Genomic DNA, 25,003 nt, shown 5'->3' on the forward strand with positions numbered 1-25,003 from the left:
GCTCTGCCACCAAAAAATAAAATAAAATAATTATGTGGCAGGTTATTTAACCTATTTCTACTTTTGTTTCTTCCTCTATAAAATGGAGTTAAGATATACTTATTTACAAGGATTTTGTGAGGAAAAAAATAGGGTAACCTAGATTGGTTATAAAGATCTGAAATATATGGTCCCTGTTCCCTTGGTTACCCAAAGTTTAGTATGCAAATTTTTCTTACCAGCATTCCTGAGAATAGAAAAATACTTTTTTGTTTTTATGTTTTTTAGTCCTTTTGAAAATAAGAACTGTAAAACAGCTAAGTGGTATAGTCAGTATCTGGAATTAATCTAATGATGGTTTTTCTTTAGTGTTCATACCAAGCCCTAATGTGGTAAATAAACTAAAGCAATATTTCTTGTAGTTTTTCCCCCATAACAAATATTTAGGTAAATTTAAAATTCCTCATTCAATCCAAATTCAAATTTTTTTCATGGGAAAAAAATTAACACCTGAATTAACAAATTAAACAACTAAAAATCAGTCTGCTAGGAACAGTCACCTTTTTGAGTACAGAATTATGCTGGATAAATAGTAAAAAGAGCAAAAATGTTTTACTTTGTTGTTAGGGGAATCGGATTGGTAATTAGAGACCAATCATTGGTACTAATCTCCAAGACTGATAACTACCTTAACAAGACATGTTGAATTATATTTTAATTATTTAATTAACTGCTTCCGAAATATATGAGTTTTCTTTAGGTTAGAGGACACAAACTTCCAGCAGAAAAAAAAGCTCCTAAATGTGTAGTTCCAGTAGGCTAAAACTGTTTATGAATCTCAGACTTAGATCATAACATTGCTTTTCTAGTTACTGTACCATGTTTTTTCTTGCCTCATCTTTACTGTGCCTACTAAGACAGAGGCTTAAATTACATAAGAAAATCTGTAACATACATCAAAATCCAAAAATGAACTATAAAGGTCAAATTGTTATGCCATTAGCTTGAATAATTTTAGGCAAGATGGGACAATAAAAATGAGATAAGAAGAAACATATCATTGCCTTTGAATTCTCTGAAGGGTAAGAATTTTATATTTACAAACATAGTTGAAGGGGTGAAATACAGAGGCTAATCCTGTTGTTCAGCATATTAAATGATGCATCCAATATTCACCCATTCAGACTATGAACTAATGAGACAAAATCTTGAGTTTTATGAACTTTTGATGATTTTCCATATAAAATCTAGTATATCATAGTAACCTTAATTTAAAGGTTGTTCTTTTTTTCTTTGCAACAGCTATTCATAGTTTCAAGTTGAGTCGAAACCATGTGGACTGGCATAGTATGGATGAGGTATATCTTTACAGTGATGCAACAACATCTAAAATTGCAAGAACAGTTACACAAAAGCTGGGTTTTTCTAAAGGTAATAGTTTTTTTTTTCACTCAACAAATGGAGAATGTTGTTTTTCCTATTCTTAGAAAATATTCAATGAAAAATTCACATATTTCATGAATGACAGTGCTAATATTTATCATTGTTTTCAACCTGTCTTATTTATTGGTGATTTAGCTGACCTACGTCATAACCTAATATTAAATATTTAAAGAAATATAGTTGAGCTAATAACTTTTATGCTTTTAAAAATAGTCAAAGGATGATTTTGTAGAATTAAAAATATATGGAAGCAGTGTTGTTGGCAAAGGCAAAAAATTAAGTATTTTTACAATGTATTTAAGATTTACAGAGGCCATTTTCACAACAATCCTTTGAGGTATATAGTGTAAATATTATTATGACATTTTTTGGGTGAGAAAACAGATTCAGAGAGGTAAAAAAAATTCTGAGCAAGTAAGTTGAATATGTGCATAGATTTTGTACATGAGTCAGGTACCCAAACTTTTAAAAATTAAATTTGTCCCTGACTGAGTCAGGTTGTAGTTTTTGTTAAAATTTTCAAAGGTATGTAAAAAATGCCGCCTATTATAAATTAAAATATTGGACTTAAGAGTCATGACTTTTCCACAGCTTCAAGTAGTGGGACCAGACTCCATCGAGGCTATGTAGAAGAAGCTACTTTGGAAGACAAGCCCTCACAGACTACTCATATTGTATTTGTTGTGCATGGCATTGGGCAGAAAATGGACCAAGGAAGAATAATAAAAAATACAGCCATGTGAGTTCTTATGCACATATTTCATAATTGCTGTGGCATGCTAAATCTATACCTGATCTCTTAGATTGAAGAGCTATTCAGACATTAAAAGGGTGTTCCTTCTTGTTACAAGGTTCTTCAGTACTAATTCTCATGATAAACAGCTATCTTTGATTCTTAAGGTAATAGAAGGCAGGCAAGGAGGGGAGGGACTGTACTTTTACTCTGATTATTAAAAGTAAAACATAAGGCCCAAAATGAAAATAGATTTTTTAAAAAATCAAAGCCTGGAGTGTGTCTTACTGTTTAAACTGGTATAAATTGAGAAGGTAATGAAGGTTATTTAACCATAAGAATCAAAACCTTTTTTTAATCACTAGTCAGTTGTATGTAACTAATTAATTGAAATACTATAATGGAACTACAATGTCATTGATCTATTTATTTCCTCCATTTGTGTATATCAGAATCATGCCTTCTCATCCTATTAGATTTTTATTCTTCCTTGAATAGATCCTTCATAGAAGGTTCATCCAGTGTTTTGGAGTTCTTCCTTCCTCTTAAAATCTTTTTACATTTCTTGGTACTAGTTTAACATTCTGACTGTCTATATGGTATCCTTCTCTCTTAACCTTTTCTATTCATACATTATCTTCTATCCCTTATGCTACTTGTTGCACATCAGTCATTGTTGGATTTATGTTGCAACCTGCTTTGTCCTATGTCTTACCTATTGTTGGATTTATGTTGCAGCCAGTTTTGTCCTGTTTTACCCTTCCCCTCAAATGTCAATTCTGGGGATGGTGACTATTTGCCAGTAACCTTGGAAGAATGTGTATTGTAGTATTTTGTGGAAAAAATTTTTACTTGTATTTTTTACAATATTACCTATATTTTTTTATGATACCAGAATTAATGTCTAAAATACTTATTCTAACTCCAGTTTGAGTTGTCCATGATTTTGTTACAAAGAAGGAGAAGGAAGCATATTCTGAAACCCAATTAAGTCTTTGTGTGCGACACTAAAGCCACAAATTATTTCATTTTAGAGATTTTAAAGATGTGATTTTGTGTAATAGTGAATGAATTTTGTATGAGTATTCCAAAGGACTTTCTATCTATACATTTTGCCTTAGTATTTTTATGGGAGCATTGATGTCAAACTTTTATTAGTCTTCCACTGAAACTTTTCTCAAGAAGGCAACTGAAGTTTTAGGGATGAAAGTTAAGTTCTTGTCCTGTCTAGATACCAACTCCATGCCTCCTTAAAGTTATGGCCTTGCTTTAGCTATCAGGAACTTTGACTTTTATTAGGGAAATTTTGAATAGACATATTTTTTTGTTATATAATATAGTATACTGCTTATGTATTTTGTGTTGGAAGAGTTTTTTAAATGTTTTCTATTGAAAGCATATTGAAAAATGAATAGGACTTGGAATTTTACCCCTGAAATCTAATCCAATCTATTGACTGTTGACCTGTTTTGTGCACTGATTTTTGTCACATATTTTAATACATTAATGGACTTTTAGCACATTAATGGACTTTTGAAATCATCTTGTCTACCTTTTCCATTTCTGGAGGTGGAACTAAGGCCCAGAGAGGTTAAGTAATTTGTCCAGGATAATAGGATTTAGAGCTGGAAAGAACCTTAAAGATCCTCTGAGTTGACCTTCTCCTCAACTTGGAGATGCAGAAAAATTAAATTACTTGACAAGACTAATTTTGACTGAACTGGGGCTAGAGTGTGTTCATTTATTTCTGATCATTATTTTTATTTTTGTAGCCTTATGTTTGAAAATAATTTCTGCATTATCCCAATATATATTATTCACAAGAAGTTATCTGAATGGTGGTCCCACTAATAAAATTCTGAATTGAAAGCTAACTGTTGAATTGTATTGAATATATATATTGAATTATACATGTTGTTGTTCAGCAGTGTTAAGTTGTGTCCAACTCTTTGTGACCCCACTTGGGGTTTTCTTGGCAAAGATACTGGAATGGTTTGCCATTTCCTTCTCCAGCTCATTTTATAGATGAGTGACTTGCCCAGGGTCACACAACTAGTAATTTCTGAAGCCAGATTCGAACCCAGGAAGATGAATCTTTCAGACTTCAGGCTCGGCACTCTGTCTACTGTCCCAGTTATTTATTAGGGTTCCACAAAATCAAAGAATAAACAGCCATTCTCTCTGGTTTAAACTCTACGAACTTATACCTAATATCAATATGATAACAAGATAGTAGTATTTTATTACCTTAAATAAAGGGAAATTTTATTTATGGGTGTTGAAGATCAGTTGTTTTTAAAAATAAAAATTAGATAAATTCCTTGTTTTAGTAACTTTCCAGTCATTATAACTAAGCTTGCTGTTTATACCCAGTTAATATAGCATTTGTTTTTATTGTAGTTGTCACAAGTGATATTTAATTTTATTGTTTAGAACAAAAATGTTAAAAATTTAATATGTAACTGTGTGCTTCGTCAAACTCTGGTTTGACAGGGTGTTACGTCAGAGTGATAAGGAAATATTGCTGTGTCTGGGTGACTTGATTTTAAAGATAAGATGGGTAGAAATATGCAAATGGAATGAAGCAGTAGAACGAACATCCCTATGTTAGGTTCATTCCACTAAATATTATAGAGGAAAAGCAGTCAAAAATGTTTCCCTTTACCTTTGTGCTTTCACATATATGATACTTGAGTATTCAAGATTGCTATACTCACCCACCCTTGGGGCAGCTAGGTGGTGCCGTGGATAGAGCACCAGTGCAAGAGTCAGGAGGACCTGAATTCGAATATCACCTCAGACACTTGACACTCACTGGCTCTGTGACCTTGGGCAAGTCACTTAACCCCAATTGCCTCATCCTGGGTCATCTCCAGTCATCCTGATGAATATCTGGTCACTGGATGCAGATGCCTCTGGAGGAGAAGTGAGGCTGGTGACCTGCACAGCCCTCCCTCACTCAAAACAAAGTCAAGTGCAAGTTATGTCATCATGTCTTCTTCAGCAACGAAGGACAAACACACTCTCACCCACCCAGTGTGTATATATCAGAGTCACATTCTTAAAGGAAAGATTTAATCTTTGGTCTTTAACAAAAATTATGGTATTTTGATCTTCACAAATAAAAATTTACAACTCTAATGAGTTTGAATATTAGCTAGAATCTATTCTGAAGTAATCTGATTTATTCATGGCACCTCAGTAAGCACTTTTCGGTTTATTAAATGGAGGAAATTTCTAGCAATTTTCCTTTTGCTTATTTTTTTCTCTTAAATTTTAAAAAAATGTATAGTATCATAGATCTAGAAAGAGACCTTTTAGACTATCTAATCCAATTTCTTCATTTTACAAATGAGGAAACTGAGGCCCAAGGGGGTTAAGTAACATACCCATGGTCACACTACAAGTGTCAAAGGAAGGATTTGAACCCAGGTCCTCTGACCTGTAGTGCATTACTATTCTACCGTATTACTTTTAAGGTATAATTTTCCACTTCTTCAGTTCACCAAACTAAGGCAAATCATTTAATATAATGTTTATTGCTTATAATTTTGTTATACATTGTAATGTATAGATTTACATCAATGACAGTTTCAGTCTTTTCAGTATGATTAAATGTTGAATATACTCAGCTACCTAGAAAACAAAAAATTTCCATATTACTCTGACTTCTGATTTAACTGAGGAGACGGCTATGTATTTATTTTTTTAAGACTTAAAAGAATTATTTTGCTGCTTTCTGTATTCTAGAGTCTAGATATTTAAGATTTGATTGAACTAAGTAGGAATACAGAAAAATTGCCATTTCAAAGTACCATATTTAGGAATAAGTTTAGGACAAGTTTAATATTTACTGGTTTTGTTGTAGAATTCTTTTTATCTTTTGCTCTACTTTATTCTAATTAAATATAATCATTTCTTGTTGAGAAGTAGCAGCCTATGGACATACATATAAATAACTGAAAATTATCTCTCAGAAGTATAGGAATAGATAGACTGAGTTATTTTATTGAACTGTCTCTGAAATAGAAACATAAACTTTTGTAATTTCTCCTCTTAGCCCCATAAATTCTAAATAATATTTCTTGGGTTGTACTAACTAAAAAAATTAGGCAAGGATATTATCTCTTTCTGTCCTTCATCATTTCCTCAAATCACTTTATGCAGTTTAGAAAGGCCATAGATTTCCTGTTTTGTCATATAATTCAGAGTCTGAAAGTGGCAAAATGTATGACATATTGCTTGTTAGTTTATTTTGTCTTATGCTGTTAGCCTCATTTCAAATAGACTTTACCTAATTAAAATTTATTTAGTTAACCTAAGTAAAATTTTATTTTAAATTTTAAAGATATACTTGTCCTATTATGAAACTCATTTAATATTTCATGAAATTGAAATCTAATGTATATTTTTCTTCTTCATTAATGAGACTTTTATTGCTTTTGACCAATAGCAAGGCATACATAGCAAGGAATAGGTAAGACTAGATAACGTTTTTTAATTTTCATAAAAGAAATTATCAGAACAATACATACTTTGCTATCTTAATCTTAGTGTTTGATATAGATCTGGTTTCATTTATAATGGTCTATTGTATGTATGTACATATAAATATATGATTATGTTATGATTTTGATCTAGTGCAACAAGTTAAAATTATCCTAGTTTTGACCACCCTAAAACTGCAGTAAGACTGCTCAGAATTGTCACGTGTGTGTGTGTGTGTGTGTGTGTGTGTGTGTGTGTGTGTGTGTGTGTCATATATAAGCCTTCGTCTAAAAATCATGGACCCAAAGAGCAAAGCACAGTCGCAGAACTCTAGGTTCTATAGTGAAGTTAAAGATCTGGAAACTACACAACAGTTTAAAAAAAACAAACAAACCTCCTTACCTGAACTCTGTCACTCATCCTCCCCTATCCAGTACCCTAACAATTGTACTTTGGGAAGAGTTTGGATTGAAGTGTAGTGCTTTCATGAAAAATATTCCTTGCAAATTGTGTACATATTTATAGTCTTATACCAAATTCATAATCAAGCAAAGTCCCACATTGTCATTGCCCCACAAATGTCTCATTCTACATCCTGAGTCCATCACCTCTCTCTCAGAAGATGGATAGTATTCTTCAAAATGGTACTCTTAGAATTGTGATGTTATTGTTTTGATTGCAATTCTTAAGTCTTTCAAAATTATTTGCCCTTCTGTTACTTTATAAATTGTTCTCCTATTACTTTACTTTGCATTAGTAGCTCATTATATTTCTGAATTTCTGAATATTTCTGATATTTCTGAAATCATCCCTTTCATCCTTTCCTTTCATGATCATATCCTGTTAAATTATTCAGATATTTCCCAGTTTATGGACAATTTAGTTGTCTACCTTTGTTTTGCATTTTTATTAATATTAAGAAGAAGAAGCACTTGTATAGCACTTAAAGGTTTTCAAAGCACTTTACAAATATCTCATTTATACCTTAAGACAAATCTGTGAGGTTATTATCAAGAACTACTATCAAGACATTTCCCCCCTTACATATGGATCTTTTGTTTTTCTGTCTTTGTTCTCTTTGGTATATAGGCCTAATGGTGGTATCACAGAATCAGAAGATAGGTACCAGTTAGTAATTTTGGAGTATAGTTCCAAATTGTTTTCCAGAGTTATGGTATTGATTTATAGTGTATTCTTGGCTGCTAAGGGCCAAGTTGGAGGTCTTTCATTTGTTCAGGGAGTCTAGCACTTGCTGCTTCTGCTTCATACCAAGCCTCCTCAGGTGAGATCCCTAGTGCCCTGAGTCTTCCATTTGCTGCTGGCAACAAGGTGTTCCCTGAGGTAAGGCTGGTAGGGGTTAGGCCAGGCAACTCCCATCTGCCCCATAGCAACCTCTTCCATCTGTGCTAGTACAAGGCATCTTCTGCTTCTTTCTTTTAACCCAATCTACCAAATGGGATATGGAGAACCTCCAGTGCAAAGAAGAGCAACCCTATCTTCAATTTCATATCTCCATCTCCTCTTGACCCTGTTGTTTAAGGGTATAGGAGTATTGTCCTCCTCTCAGTGATAAACATTCTCACACCTGGTCATACCCTTCCCATCCCAGTGACTCGAACTTCTGTAGATAATCATCCAAACCCCAATCCAAACCCCTTACCATGGTATTCGAGTCCTCATTCTCATCCCTTCCTAAGCCCAAAATTTTATCCTAACTCCATCTATCCATTGTGAACCCTGGAATGTCTATTCCTTAGTCAACAAACTTCCCTTCATTTTAAATCTACTCTTCTCTTATTCCTTCCATCCACTAGCTCATACTGAACCCTGACTTTCCCTGATGACTGAGACTCCCTGACCTCCTTTTTCAGTACTGGCTACATCTTCACTCATTCTCTATGGCTTATTGGTCAAGGGAGAGGAATTGGAATACTTCTTTTTCCCTATTGCCACTTCCAGGTCCTACCTTTTCACCACCCAGTCAAAATCCTGGTAGCTGTTGTCTACAGGCACCCCACTCCTACCCCAATCTAGACCACTCCCCTGCTCGGTGAATTTGATACCTGGCTTACAATTTGTCTCTCCTCCCCAACCCCTACCTTCATACTAGGGGACTTCAACATACATTCTGATTTTCCTTCAAATAGACATCTTAAACTCAATATGTCTAAAACAAAACTCATTACTTTTCCCCTTAAACCCTTTACCATCTCCTACTTTCCGTGTTATTGTAATGTAGGCAACACCATTCTCCCAGTCCCTCAGACTTATTACCTAGGACTCTTAAACCTTATTCCCCAACATATACTCTTTCATCCAGTGACACTGATTTCGTGACTGATCCACCAACAAGACACTGTATCCCACCTCTGGGCATTTTCTTTGGCTCCCCACCCATACCTGGGACAATACTATCTTTCCTCTCTTTTGACTACTGACCTCCCTGTTTTCCTCAAATTTCAACTAAAATCCCACTTTGTATAGGAAGCCTTCCCCAAACCCTCTTAGGGAAATATTTATCCTGTTTATAACTTACTTTGTATTTGTTTCTTTGTTAATTTTCCCATTAAATTTTAGCTTCTTGAGGACAGGGACTATCTTTTTCCTCTTCGTGTATTCCCAGTGCTTAGCACTGTGTCTAGCCCATTTAGTAGGACCAGATTATTGATTATTGAACACTGAGTTGTCGAGTTCCATCGTTTCTAGTTCTCTCTGTTGCGTTGATACTTTTTCTCTTTTTAACCACTACCATTGTTACTTTATAATATAGTTTGAGTCTGGAATTCCACTATTGTCTTACCACTTTTCATCATTTTCCTTGATAGTAGATCTTCTGTTTCCTAAATGAATTTTGTTTTTATTTTTTCAAGTTCTGTAAAGTATCCTTTTATAGTTTGAAGTATTAAACTGTAAGATAACTTCAGTTATAATGTCATTCTTATTTTATTGGTATGGCCCAGCAATGAGCACTGAATGTTCCTTCAGCTATTTAAGTTAGTTGTTCCTCATTTCTTAAAAGAGCGTTTTGTAATTGAATCTGTAGTTTGATGCCTGAATATCTTGTAGCTTTTTGAATACGTCTTATATTTTTTTTTATCACAGAGAAATGATAGATTTTTTTAAGGGTTTATTTTGTTGCCTCCAGTTTTGCTGAAGCTGTTGTTTCAGTTGGTATCTTCTGGTTCCCTAAATAAGTCATTATGTCATCTGTAAAAAGGAATAGTTCTATGTTGTCTTTACCTATCTTTATGCCTTAATTTCTTTTCTCTTGTGTTATTGCTGTTAGTTGCATTTCCAGAACTATATAACAGCAGGGAGAGAGTGGGCATTTACTCCTGTATTTTTTTGGAATGAGTTCTAGTGTAGCCCATTCTGCGTGATATTTGATTTTGGTTTTAGATAGATGCTTTTTATGATTTTAAAAAGCTCCTTCTGTTCTTGTACTTCATAGGGTTTTTAGTATAAATGAATCTTTTAATTTCTGAAAGACCTTTTCTATGTCTATTGAGGTGATCATGTGATTTTGGATGTTTTTTTTTTTTTTAATATGACTAAATTATTTTAATTATTTTTTAAAGGTTGAACTATTCTTATACCCCTGGTTATAATCCTAACTAGACCATGATGAATAATTTCTTAAATGAGAATTAGTGCAATCTTTTAAACAGGTTTGTATTTAAAATTTTTAATAGTTTCTACTGGATAAAGGACTGCTTTATCCTTCTCTGGTTTAAAACATTAGGACTATATTTGCCTCATAAAATAGCAGTCTGGAAAAATACTTTTTCTTGATTTTTCAGAACAGTATGGGTATTATGGGTACTAAATGTTCTTAAAAGTTGTGAATCCATCAGTACCAGGTTTTTTTCCTTTGATAATTCATTTATAATTAGGTCTCTTTATTTGAATTCATGCTGGTTGTTTGCATTGCTCTTTGACCATTTACCGTATTATACGTAATTATAACTTTGAATAGTGCAATTTCAACTTTGTACAACTACTCCAGGACATTGAATATGGTTACACTATTTGCATTAATCAGAACCTTGCTGTAATTCAGTTTCTTTTTCTGAGATTGCATTGAGTATTTTATGTTTTTAAAAGTATTCCATTTATATTCTCTTTTGGTAGCATGTAATTGTCCATAACAAGTTCTGATAATTCTTTTTATTCTGGTTTTGTGATTGTACTATGTTAATTTGCTCTTGATTCTTTCCTGTTTTTATCAGAGTACTTAAAGGTTTTTTAGTTTTTTCAAAGAACTAGATTTAACTTTGTTATTTTTATAATATTTTATTTCTACATCATTTATTTCTCCTTTTTTACTATTTTTCCTTTTGCATTTTTCTTGAGTTTGTTGATTTTGTTATTTTTAAAAATATATATTAAGTATAATATTCAGTTCATAGTGATCTTGCACGTTTATAATTTGCCAACATATATTTTTAGGGATATAAGTTTTCCCTAACTTTAGATATGTCCCATAAATTTCCATCATTACCATTTTTTCACATTATTGTTTCTATGATTTATCTTTGAACTACTTATTATATGAGATTTAATTGTTAAATGCCCTTTTGGGTCTGTGTGTTTTGCTTGGGCTCTCTGAACTGATTTCTGCTATTGTGTTATGGTCTATAATAGCTATGTTTACTGTTTCTTCCTTTTTACATTTATTTTCTATTTATCTGTTCCTTAATACATGGTCAACTTTATTTTTAAGGTTCAATGTTAGTGCTTAGAAATATAAATGGTTTTTAACAGTCTCATTTCAAAGATGCCATAAGTGTCTAGTTTCTTCAGTAGTTTATTCTGTTCTATATTTTCCATTAAATTTATTCAAAGTGGAGAGGGGGAAATTAAAATCTCTTATTTTATTACTGCCTTATGTCTTCTTATAATTAAGTTAAATTTTCCTTTATGAATTTAATTAAGTTATTTAGAACATATGATTAATATTGATAATGATTTGTTTGTTGTCTTGGGTCCTATCAGTATAAGGTAGTTTCTTTGTTAATATCCATTTCAGGCCACTAGGTGGCACAGTGAATAAAGTGCTAGACTTGGAGTCAGGAAGCCCTGATTTAAAATCCAGCCTTATTCAGCCTAACCCAGTCACTTACTTGGCTGGGTTATCCTAAGCAAATCATTTAACCTCTATTTGCCTCACTTTCTTCATCTGTAAAAATGGGGATAATATTAGCACCTACTTCTCATGGTGGTTGCTATGATAAAAAATAGTAACATGCTTTAAAAACCTTTCAGCACTATATAAATAAATGTTAACTTACCATTATTACTTAGGTACTGATTATTCATTTTTGCTTTGATAGTATGACTGCAATTCTTACTTTTTAAAATCTACCTGATGGATGGTAAATTTTGTTCAAGCTTCTCATTTTCTTTGGTTTTTAAATATTTTTGTTGCAAGCAACAGATTTTGTGTTTGTGTGTCTGTATGGATGTTTTGTCATGAATTGAGATTTTACCTAATTCTTCTTTTCCTTTCCCTTTTATTAAGTACTTAAATAAGTCTTCCTCTCTTCCCCTTCAACTTCTTTATTTTGCTTTTTTCTTTTTTGACAGTTTTTTCTAAAAAAGAATTTCTTTCCCTTAGTCTCTTCATTAATTTATTTCCATTCTCTCTGTTACAGTTTTATTCTTTAATTCATGGTTGCTATACTTATTTATTCTTTAATATCTGTTATTCCTCATGGAATTAAAACTTCTAATCTCTTTAGTATCAGTTTCCTCTTCAAAACAGTTTCTATGGTATTACCTTGAAGTTACTGTCCTTTCTCTATTTTTATGTTTTTGCTACACTCTTTGAAATATAAACTCCTGCAGGAGATGGAGAAGGTAGCAATATTGTGCTATGGTTGGAATTTTCCTGGATCCTTGATTGTGCAGTCTTTTACTATCCCCTGCCTTCCCTATGATCTTTTTTTTTCTTATTTGCCATGAAATCTCTAGGTCCATGCCCTACCACCCTAGGAGATCTCAGTTGCCCTTGCATGGGAGTTCTGATTCCTTTTATTCTGACACTAAATGCTGCCCCTGAAGACACAATTCTCCCCCAGAGGTAATGGTCTAAGGCCCAGATCCCTGTTGATTTTATCGATTCTAAGGACCCCAAATCCCATAATGGAATGTAATTCCCCTATGTAAGTGTTCTTTGGTGGATCCTCCTCCCACCAAAGAATTGAAATCTCCCCCTTCCTTTTCCAGTTCCTTCTTTTGCCTTTTTACCCATTCTCTTCTTTAGAGGCTACTGGAAATATTTTCCCTTCATTGTTTGCCATTGTATTGATTAGGGCACATCAGGCATTCATCTCTATTTTGTTTCTCCCCTTTTCGGCATCCTCCCATTCCTCAATGTACCCAAAAAAAAAAGATTCATCTGTAGCTGGGGTCTTTTAAGACCTAGTCCATGTTATTTCAGGTTTGTTCTTCATTTGTAATTTCCATTTTAGGTTCTGCTTTTACCCTTACCTCCTTGGGTACTTTTTGGAAGAAATCTGTTAATGACCCTGGTTGGGTTTTTTTTTTTTCCCCACCTTTTATGTGTCATTCTAGGTTTTTTCTTTATTTTCTGGTATATTTTATTTTATTTCTTCATAGTTAGTATATTTGTTTGCCTTTATTGTATTTATATTGTCTGAGATATTTGCAAGAATATTTTCACATCTTTTTTCCCACTTAGGAATGTTTCAAAAGTGTCTGTCTTATTCAACACCCATGTTTTCTAATTGATGAGATTCAGATTTGCAAGTTACGTAGGAATATTCTGGAACTAGCTCCAGCCAGCTCATTCAAGCCCATTGTTAAATTTTCAGTGAGAGCATTTACAACTCAGAATTTGGCAAACAAGATAAATCAAGGCTTGATTTATTGTTTTCTTGATTCTTAGACTAAAGAAAGAGATAGAGAAAATGTTGACAATGCAGATTAAATTTAAAAGTGTATCCTTTGTAAATTTCTGGGAGTTAACCACTACTAGTGAAGACATTATTCCATTTCTTTCCTTTGGAAGACATTGTTCTGTTACTTTCTGCTATATCTTATGGGTCCAGAATAGTTTTTGTTATTCACATCTCCTTTTGAAGCTCTTTCTCTTAGTCAATTGCAGAGTTTATTTTTTGTCCTTATCTTTGTGCAATTTAACCATTTTATGTCTTGGAGTTTGCAGCATAGGCTTTGATTGTTTTGTTTTTGTTTTTCCTTGAAAAGATCTGTGGATTCTTTCAATTGGAACTTTGTGTTCTGGACAGTTTTTCTCATAGTATTTCTTGTATTACAGTGTTAAGGGTTTTTCTTGTCAGGTTATACTTCGGATTCTTAAATTGTCTCTCTACAGCTTGTCTTTGAGATTAATATGTTTTGCTAATATCAAGATTGTGTTTTCTTTTAACATTATTGCTTTTTGCTTTTCTTCCAGATTGTCTCTTGACTTGTTCTCTATGTTGTTTCTTTGGAGAGATTCACCATCGTGGATTCAAGTTTTTCTGTTTCTGACAATTATTTCTGCTATGCAAGCCTTATACTCTACTTTTATGACTCTTATTTTTTTTCTTGAACCATTTGGGAATATCCTGCTGTGATTCCATGCTGTGTGGGGGAATCCACAAGGTTTTCTACCTCCTCAGGTGTTTATTCATTTTCCTTTGTCTTGCAGTATTTATATAGAAATGTTTGGACCAATTTATATGTCCAGTGTTCCTTATTAATTCATCTGCTTATATTCAAGCCTTTTAAATGAGTTTTCTTCCTCCTAAGGTCTTTGGTAAATTTGGTGGTTTTTTTCCCTTATATTCCTCTTGCTTACTTTCTGACTCCTTCTTTGAAGGAGACTCTGAGGGCAGGGCCTCCAAGTTAGTTCAGCTTTCTCCCATGCTGGTAAATTTTGTTTTTCGTTGGCTTTAGTCTCTACTTCAGATGACTTCTGGAGGGAAAAAACTGAGCCCAGCTCAGTCCCCTTGCCTTCAGGCTTGATGGGGCCTCCCATACACATTGGTATCCTGCCCCATTTCCCTCTGTTCTTTAGCTCTCTGACTGAGCACTCCTGTGCAGCACACATGCTTCTACCCCAGGCAGAGTGTGCTTCTGATTTCTGGAATTTCTACCTCCTTAGCTTCATTACCCCACAATGATGGCATGTGGACAGGGTAAGGAGTAGGGGTGGGGGGGTAGAATAGAAAGTGTGCTGGCAGAAACTGCCATGACAGCAAGGGGAAACGGATGAATAGATTTCAGATTACAAGCCTATCAATCCTATTTTATTGTACTGCTAGAGTATGGAGGCTTAGGAGGTGGGGTATAGGGAGAGAGAGGCTAGAAATTAGGGACCAGGGACTTACTTTCTCTGCTGTTCAGGTTACCTTATTCAGGTTCTTAGTGTTGTGGAGACCTCTTATGTATAGAATTCTTATTTTGAAAAGTTTTGAGAAGTTGTGAAGTTCTGATAAAATGACTAGTCTTCCATTTTATTGATTACGTGATCCATTAATCTTTCTTTGTTTCTTTTCTTTCCTTTGAAAACCCCTCCTTAGAATGCATACTTTGAAGTTAGTGTTTGTTTTGCTTATAACTGATTTTTCCCTGGAACTTTCCTCTCATTACTCCTATTGCTACTCTTATTCACTATCTTCCTCTTTCCCTGTTGAGTTGAATATATTTCTAGACCCAACTCTGTGTATATGTGTTTGTTCTTGTTCTTTTGACCAGTTCATATGGAAATGAGATTTAAGTGATTACTACCTATCCCATGCCTCTCCTTGTTTGTATAGTTTTCCTCTTACACACTCAGATTAGGTGAGATGGTAAATTCCTTCCTCTTCCCTTCTTCTTTCTTCATTTATTATATCTTTCCTTTTTTTTCTTAAGATCACTAAAACATGACAGAACCTATCCTAGGTTCTTGGTCTTATATAACATCTGCTGTCCACCCTAAATAACTTTAAGGTTCTGAGGGGATACTTATTCTATGAGAATGTAAATCTTTCTTATGTATAGTCCCTTCCAAATGATCAAATAAATTTGCTTCTTTAATATTTTTCTTAACTCTTATGTCTTTATTTCACAGTTTCTATTCACCTCTGCTCTTTTGTATCAGAAATACTTATCAGTCTTTTGTTTTCTTGGGATGTAGTAGATAGATGCAGTTCTAGTCCGGGGGTGGGGAACCTACAGCCTGAAGGTCACATGTGGCCTAGGTCCTTGGGTGAGTCCAAGTTTTATAGAACAAATTCTTTTGTTAAGGAGATTTATTCTGTGAAGTTTGGGTTGAGACAAAGGGCCACACTTAAGGAACTAGAGGGCCACGTGTGGCCTCGAGGTCACAGGTTCCTCACCCCTGTTCCTAGTCCAGTCCAAGTGTTGGAACAGGCTGAGTAAGGCCTTCCTAGCTAGATCCACCTCCCTAATAACACTGGCCTTTGGCTCTGCCCCTAGGCTTACCTGGGCCTAAAACAGCTCGCTGTGGTTTGTCCTTGAATTTCCTAGCCACTACTCATTCTGTTTCTCTTCCTGTTTCTTTGTTGGAATAGTTGTAAGGGATATTCTACGTCGTGCCTACTTCTTCCTACTCTGCTATCTTTTCAAGGGTGATAATTTTTTTAGACTTTCTAATTTGCTACTTTCCTGAAATTATTATTTCAATTAATTTTTAGTAAACTCTCTGAGATTCTCTAAGTAAATAATTTAATCTATAAAAGGCGATTTTATTTCATCTTTGCTTATTCTTTCCATTTGAGCTTTTTCCATTTCTTTTTCTTGTCTTATTGCTATATTATTTTTTTCTAGAACTGTATCAAATAATTGTGGTAATAATGAATCTGATGGAAAGACCTCCTAGAGATGTGTGTACACACACACACACACACACACACACACACACACACACACTTCCAAGATTTCTGTCAAAGTACTAAAAGTCCTTACTAGCAACCGCATTTCCTGTAAAACTGCTAAAGAAAAACTCAAATTGGTACCTGTTTTATTAGTAAAGAAATGTCCCTTGAGATTATCAAGTTTTTGTATCTAACAATTAGGACCCTAAGCCTTACAGAGATAAGAAATAGAAAAAACACAAAAACTGTATGAATAGCTAAAGTAAGTGCTTTGTAAAAATCCACATGCTAAAACTCATTTGTTTTGCTCTGTGATTATAAGGATTAATTACTGAGATGCCAAAATAGACAATGGCACAAAGAATTTAGTTGCTGGACTATACAAATTACTGTGTGCAAACATAATGGAAAATTGTTGTGTGATAAGAAATGAAGAATAAAGACACATTACACAGAATGAAGAACAGAAAAATGGGAACTCTCATACATATTAGCTATATTTATAATAGTAATACAAACAATAAAATCCAAAAAATGCACTTCAGAGTTCAAAAAGGGATACAGGAACAAGATGAACAGTTTTGTTGTTACTTTGCTGACGTAAGCCATTTTATTTATATATGTAAGTATGTATGTATGTATTTATTAAAGAAACTGTAAGTTACAAGTTAAAGTTTCATATACAGGTTTTTTGTTTATTTAAATCTTTAACATATGTTTATTAAATTTGCTAATTTTTAAAAACTTTTTTGTTGAAATTAAAAGTCATTAAAAAAAACTTCCTAAGGGATAAAAGCCACAGGAACATATGAATTCACAAGTATATTCTATTAAACACTCAAGGAACAATTCTAACAAACAATGTGAATTGTTTACTAAAATGGGTAAAAAATGATCCTACCAAACTTCATCTGTGTTAGGATTGTGATCCTGATACCTAAACCAGGGAGAGATAAAGCAGAGAAAGAAAATGTTAACCAGTATCTTTAATTAATATCATTGCTAAAATATTGAATAAAATGTTAAAAATATTAAAAATTAAGCACTATCATCCAGCAAGGCTTATACCACGAATGCAGGATTGGTTCAGTACTAGAAAATCTGTGAACACAATAGACTATGTTAATTGAAGAAAATAGTAAGGGAAATGCTTCTAACAAAATACAAAGTTCTTTTATGCTTAGAAAAGAAAAAAAGAAATGGCCCATACACTAATATGGTAAGCAATGTCTCTCTAAAACCAGGAACTAGTGTCATTTGTAAGGGAGAAAAACTAGGGAAATTTGTAGTAAGATGAAGGATGAGGATGATCCTCAAATAATTGTCACTCCAAATATTTGATGTAGTACTAGAAATGAGCTATCTTTAGGGCAACATAATGAAAAAAATAAACTGAAAAAATAAGCCATAGGCAAAGGAGAAATGAAATTGCCTTCAGATACATGATGGTTTACCAAGATACTCAACTAAAACTAATAAATTTAAGAATTTGAGTAAAGTAGGTTATAAAACCCACAAAAACTTTCTGTACATTATCAACAAAATCCATCAGAAAAAGATAAGAGAAGGAAATCCTATTCAGAATAGCTATGGAATATAAAATATCTGAGAGCATATGAATGCAGCTACAAAACACTGTAGAAAGAAAGACAGGCTTACATAAGTGGAGAGATATTAATTGCTCATGATTGAGTCATATCATTTTAATAAAAATGACAGTACTACTTAAATTACCTTATTTAGTTCCATACCAATAAAATTAGCAAGAGGTTCTTTTGTTTATTTTTTCCTAAAAAAAAAAAAATTCTTCTGGTGGAACAAAAGCTTAATGATCTCAAGGGATAGAATGAAAAAAAGTAAGGAGGAGACCTACAAAGACCTAAAAGTGCCAAGGTCTCGAAGAAACTGTCCTAATAATGATCATGTATTTGTTAGTTAATAAATAGAAATTTTAATTGGAAAAGATTAACATCTGATCCAGAAGCTATTGAGTAAGATATTATTGAATAAAGCAAGTGGCTCCAGACTCTATCTGACAAAAATTACCAGAAAAGATGTAAAGTTGTGGGGGAGAAATTAGATTTAGACCAGTATTTTACTCCATATGCCACAATAAGCTCCAAAGAAATAGATAACTTAGATACAAAAGGTCATATTATAAACAAATTAGGAGATAAGTGGAAAAATTAGATTTCTTGAGTATACATGGAGAAGATCACAAGAAAATGAACAGTTTTGGTTATATGAAACTAAAAAGATGTGTAGCAAATTTTTTATAAACATCTGATATTGAAGAGAAATAAGGAATTGATACAAATACCTAAAACAAAAACTATTTCCCAATAGAGTATGAATAGGTGTTTCTCAGAAAAATGGCAAGGTATCTAAAACAATATAAAATAATATTTCAAATTACTTACAGAATTCAAGAAATACAAATTAAAACATCTGAGGATCTACAATACCCATCTGATTGGCAAAGATGCAAAAAAAAATGAGAATTTTTGAAGAAGTATTCAGAAGATAGGCAGATTAATGAATGCTATTTTTAGAATACACTCAAAAGTTGTTAAAATGTACAGGTATGCTTTGACCCAACAGTACTCCTTTTGGCCCAAAGGTATCAAGGACAGAAAATGGGCCTATTTTGTACAAAAATATCTATAGTAGCACTTTTTCTTGGAGCTGAGAACTAGAAAGAAAGTAGATGCTCATCATTTGGGGGATGGCTGAATAAATTATGGCATGGAAATATAATGGAATATTATTATGCACCAAGAAATGTTGAACTGAAGGAAACCTAGGAAAACATACATGAATTAATGAGTAGTGAAATGAGCAGAACAAGGAAAATAATTTGTACAGTGCCTACAACACTGTAAGGTCAAATAACTTTGAAAAACTTAAGAACTTAAGTCACCACAGCCTTGAAGGGAAGTTGATCTAGATCCCTTTATCACCTTTCATAACATGACTTCATTGACACATTGTTCATTTTTCTCCTCTTACACTGCCAGTCTTATTGCTGCACCCCTACCCCACACTGAGTCAGTAGTATAACCCAGTATCAATAATCTAATCAAAAAAGTTAAGTTTACAAACCACAGTATTCTTCTGGTGTTCTTTAAACAAACATTTATTTATTGGCTACAAAAGGTACTATGAGGACAGCAAGATGGTGCAGTGAATAGAGTGCCTGGCCTGATGTCCAGAAGATTCATCTTTCTGAGTTTAAATCTGCCCTCAAGCACTATTGTATAATCCTGGGCAAGTCATTTAACCTTGTTTGCCTCTCCATTGTTTTTGTCAAGAAAATCCCAGATAGGGTCTCAGAGAGTTGGATACAACTGAAAAACTACTGAACAACAACCAACCACAGTAGACTTGCTTGGCACATTTTACTAGATAAAATCATTTTCTTTTCCTTGTCTTAATCCCATCAAAATTTCCAAATTCCCTTCTCCCACTCCTGGTCTGGAGTAGTCATACATGCAAACAAATATGGTCACATGTGCAAACAAATGCATATGCAGTGTAAATAGGAGGTAATCTCAGAGATGGGGGCTGGGGGTGGTGTGCAGGAGGAGAGGCAAGGAGGACAGAGGGACATGGGAAAGACCTCCTTGTAGAAGATGGGATTTTACCTGATTCTTGAAGCATATAAGGAAAGAGATGAAGGAGAGCATTCTAGGAATGGAAGACATGTCGTGTACTAAATAAATACCAGGAAAGCTATTGTTAACAGACTTCATAGAATAAGGGCTACTGAAAAGATAGATAGGGACCAAATTTCATATGTGATCCTGGAAGTAAGATAACCATTGGAACTGGTTGAGTTTGAGAAGAGAAGGCATGACATGGTTAGACCTGTGCTTTAAGACTGATTACTTTGGCAGCTAATTAGAGGATGGAGTGGAATAGGGAGAGAGACTTGAGATAGTGAGACCAATCAAGTTTGATATGTGGTAGCTGTGAGAGTGAAGCCTTTTCAAAATGAGATGTTTTGAAGGTAAAAACTTGTGTGCCTTTTCACTCACTGTTGCCCCTATGTTTGAAGTGTACTGTCTCTTTCACTTTTCTTATCTGCCTTCAAAATCAACCCAATTACCAAGTGTTTGGAATCCTCCAATTGCTAATTCTTACCCTTTTTCTGTAAAATTACTTTGTATTTGTTGTAAACCTGCAAGAAGCATCCTAATGTAGTGAATTCAGTAAAGGCTTATTGAATGAATTCTAATAAATGCTTCTTAAATGACTTCAGAAATGAGTGGGAAGTGGCAGATAGACTTCATGAAGAGACGATTTTTACTGTAGTTGTGAAGAAGGGGAAAACAATTCAGGTAAAAGATAAGAGACGAATTAGATGGGCCATAGGCAATGGCAGTTTATGAACAGAATAGTAAAGATTCAATGCACAGTAACTGAAGATAACCAATCAACAAATACTTCTTGAACAAGAAGTTTCTGACACGGGGTGTTAGAGAAGTAATGTATGACATATGGACCCTATCCTCATTGTCTAGGTAAGAAACAGACATGAATAATTTGGAGAAAGGTTGAATGCTAAATTCGTGGTATTAGCTTTGTATATTTAATTTTTAGAGAAGAGAAAATCAGAGCTTTATGAATAAAAGGAGGACTTGAGCCACTCCTTCTAGGATGAATAATAGTATTTTGAAAGCTTACAACATAAGCAAAAGCGTAAGATAGATGTGCATGTATATGAAGCTTGAGATGTCAGTAAGCATAGGTAAAAAGAGGAATGTAATTTCATAGAGAGCTTTAAAGTCCAGAATCAGATGCTTTTATTTACTTCAAGACTTTATTGCAAGTAAAATTACAGAAAGAAATTAATAGAAGAAATTGATTGGATCATGTTAATCCTGTTATATGATAGCAGAGAAACAACATACCAGAATTCTTGAGATACAGCTGAACAGTTCTTGGGAAAATTTATATCTTGAAAATTTTATATCAATAATAGTAAAAGAGAGGATCAATAAATTAAGTGTGCAGTTAAGAACACCAGGAAATAAATTAGTAACCCTAAAATAAGTACAAAAAAAGGAATCTCAGCTAGAGGAGAAATAACAAAACTTTAAAATATTAGACTACTAGAACTAATAAAATTCTTAAGAACTAGTTTCTTGTAAAGGTGAACAAACTCAATTAAAACATTGGTTAATATGGTCAAGAAATAAGAAAAGAAAATCAAATTGCTGAAATAAAAAACGAAAAAGTAAGTTTAAATAAGAAAGTGATCAGAAATTACAGTTTATAATTATATTCTCAAAAAAACTGGGAAATTCAAAGAATATTGATGAATATTGAATTGATAATTTGTGAAATTAGGGTAGGCATGCCCAGCTCTTTGGGTACTCTCCAGAAAAAACCACATCTGGCATCAGGAAACAGAGTGGCAGTTACATTTTAATTAAATTTAATTAAAGCACAGAGGGTTTCTTGGAGCAAAAAGCACAAAAAATAGACAAGTGGCAAAAAGGGTACAGAGGCAGATAATGTGAGGACAAGGGATTATCGGGTGATAAAGGCAGGCAATCTGAGGAATAGAGGATTATGAGTCACTTGCATAACCATAGATTGGAGCTGGGAGCACTCATACAGCATGGACCTTTAGAAGTTTAAGAGTGCTGGGAACATTGGGGGAGGGTGGAGTTTGAGATCTCATTTTGTAGGGTTTTTGGGAAAAACAGACTCTTGGCCATATCATTTCAGAGTTGTCAGTAAAGCATGACTACATCTTAAAATTATCAACACCATTTGGCATTCTGTTGGTCTTACATCATAGGACCAAAAGGCCCAGACAGCAGTGCCTAGAAGGCTTCTGCTGATTCAGCACATTACTAGGATGTGAATTTTGGTTACTATATACAAATACTACTAAATACTAAATACTATATATAATACAATTTGTAAATTATGCTCGTTTGATCTTTGGGATGGTTTGTACATGACTTCTAGGTTCCCCTTTGCCTGTTATTTCCTGCTTACTACTACCTTATACTGGCTACTTAAAAACTTAATTACTATATTGACTAAAAAGGGCAACAGGTAGTCAGGGGAACCAGAACAAGATACAAAAATACAAAATACCTGAAGATTAACAAAATAAGAAATAAAGATCTTAATTCAAACTCAGGAAAATGAATAAGCTATATATTAACTGCCCAAGGAGAGGGGAGGGGGACCTCCAGGCCAAATGTATTTTATGAGTTAATTCTACCAAAATTTAAAAAGGAGTTAATATTTATGTTGTAAAAACTGTTCTCAAAAAAAGAAATCAGAAACCAAACAGCTTTTATGAAAATGTGGGCCTAGGATCCAAACCAGGGAGAACGAGATCTATAGAACAATGTCATTAATTAATATCTATTTTAAGGTAAAATTCTTACCAGAAGCCTATGGCATATCCAGAAAATAATTTACTATGACTAAGTATATGAGAAGTGTTCAGCATTGAGGCAACATTCTCCATGATCATATCAATAACTAAGCTAACAAAAGCTGTAAGATTGTTTCAAAAGATGCGTTAAAAGCCTTGGACAAAATATAGCATATTTATATGCCTTAAAAAGAATAGGCACAAAAAGGACATTTTTATATGGTAAAAGAATTAACAGTTTGCATTGGAGGACTGCTAGGACCTTATTCCAGTACAAAGAGGTAAAAAGCAAGGTGTTTAACAAGCACAAAATTGAAAGCATATACATTGTCAGAGAAGAAGCAAAATTTTCCGTTTGTAGAAGAATGAGAGAAGAAATTAAGGAAATAGCTGTAGGTGACAGGATGCAAATATTTTTACAGGATCATTTAATCCACAAAAATTTATTAAGCATTTTTTAATAGGCTGAGTGCTGTCCTAGGTGCCATAAAGGGCAAAAATGAGGAGTCCTTGTTATCAAGGAACTTACATTCTATCAAGGGAGACAATTGTGTGTATGTGTACTCAAAATAGAATACAAGATAATTAGGGGGAGGGAGGGCACTAACAACTAGGGACATAATGAAAAGTGTCATGTAAACAGTGGTGCTTGAACTGAGTTTTGAAGTAGACAACGTGTTCTTCACCTTTTACCTTGTTCAAAGCAGTAGGAACAGCCAGTGCTATTGAGAACCCAGAAATGGAATAAAGTTAGAAGACCAGTTTGGGTAGACAATAAAATTAGGGAAGAGGAGTAATATATATGGCTCAGAAGGTAGTCTGTCTCCAGAGCATACTCCTAATTCTGCTATTTCTCTATGAAGTACAGTGAGGAATATCTTCCATCTTCCCTCTTTTTTATGTATTATCTTCCCCCATTAAAATATAAACCCTTTGAGAGTAGGTACTATTTTTATTTCTGCTTGTATCTGTATTCCCAGCCCTCGCGTTAACACCTGACAAGTAGACTTAAATTCTCATTGTTAACTTTAAGTGACAAACAAAAGAGTCACTTGTATTTGATGATGGAGATGATAGTGAGCTATTGGAATTTATTAAGTAAGGAGATGATGTGTTCAGACTTGTGCTATGTTTCCTAAAGCACAGGTCTGACCATATCGTGTCCTGTTCCCCTTATTCATTCAACTACTGTGGCTCCCTATTACTTACAAGATTATATATAAAATACTCCATTTAGCGTTTAAAATTCTTTATAACTTAGCATCTGACAGCTTTTCCAATCTTCTAACACTTTATTCTTCATGTCCTCTACACTCAAATGACACTGGCCTCTTTACTGTTCAGTGTACAAGATAATCCATTTCTGATTTATTGCATTTTTACTGGCTATCTCCCATGTGTCATCTCCACCTACTGGCTTTGGTAACTTCCTTCAGGACTCAGCTCAAATCTCACTTCTGATCCTCTTAATTAATTAGTTAACCAGTAAATTAATTAAGGCTACCTTCCCCCTGAGATTACCTTTTTTCTATCTACTCTGTGTACATCTTCTATGCACATATTTGTTTGCCATATACTCCTTCAAGTGATGTGATTATTTTTACTTTCTTTGTAACACTAGCGCTTAGGACATTTCTTGTTGACTATTATATAGACTGTTACTTTAGTAACATCTGTGGATGCCAGATTGGAGTGAAAAGATATTTGAGGCAGGGGGATCAATTAGGAAAATATTGCAGTAGTCCAGGCAAAGGGATCAGAGCCTGAACTAATGAATGGAGAGAAGAGTGATTGGATGTAAGAAATGCGTGGAAGTAGAAGACAAGATTTCGCTACTTATTGAATACATAGGTGACAGTGATGAATCAAGAATGATTCAGAGGTCTCAATCTAGTCTTGGATAATTAGAAGGATAGTGTTGCCCAGAAGAATAATAGAGAAATTAAGAAGGAGGGTTGCATACATTTCTTCAGAGAACTCCCTAGGAGGAATGGCTTCTGCCAATGAAGTTCATATGATCTACTTGCAAGTTATAATCTTAGGAACTGTTTAGACAATATGTATTTATAAGTAACAGAACTTGGACCTAGGTTTTCCTGATTCTGAAGT

At 33.8% G+C, this 25,003-nt stretch overlaps 1 protein-coding gene across 6 annotated transcripts in view; it reads left to right on the plus strand.

The window, feature by feature from the left end:
- DDHD1 (DDHD domain containing 1) overlaps positions 1-25,003 on the plus strand; it is a 133,591-nt gene that overhangs the window by 44,851 nt on the left and 63,737 nt on the right. For all 6 annotated transcript variants that reach the window (XM_072629685.1, XM_072629689.1, XM_072629687.1 and 3 more), the window contains 2 exons: positions 1,282-1,410; positions 2,014-2,161. In XM_072629685.1, the coding sequence (XP_072485786.1) occupies positions 1,282-1,410; positions 2,014-2,161 (277 nt within the window). The remainder of the gene's footprint in view (positions 1-1,281; positions 1,411-2,013; positions 2,162-25,003) is intronic.

This window comes from Notamacropus eugenii, chromosome 1 (genome assembly GCF_028372415.1).
Source record: "Notamacropus eugenii isolate mMacEug1 chromosome 1, mMacEug1.pri_v2, whole genome shotgun sequence".
NCBI classification, from domain to species: domain Eukaryota; kingdom Metazoa; phylum Chordata; class Mammalia; order Diprotodontia; family Macropodidae; genus Notamacropus; species Notamacropus eugenii.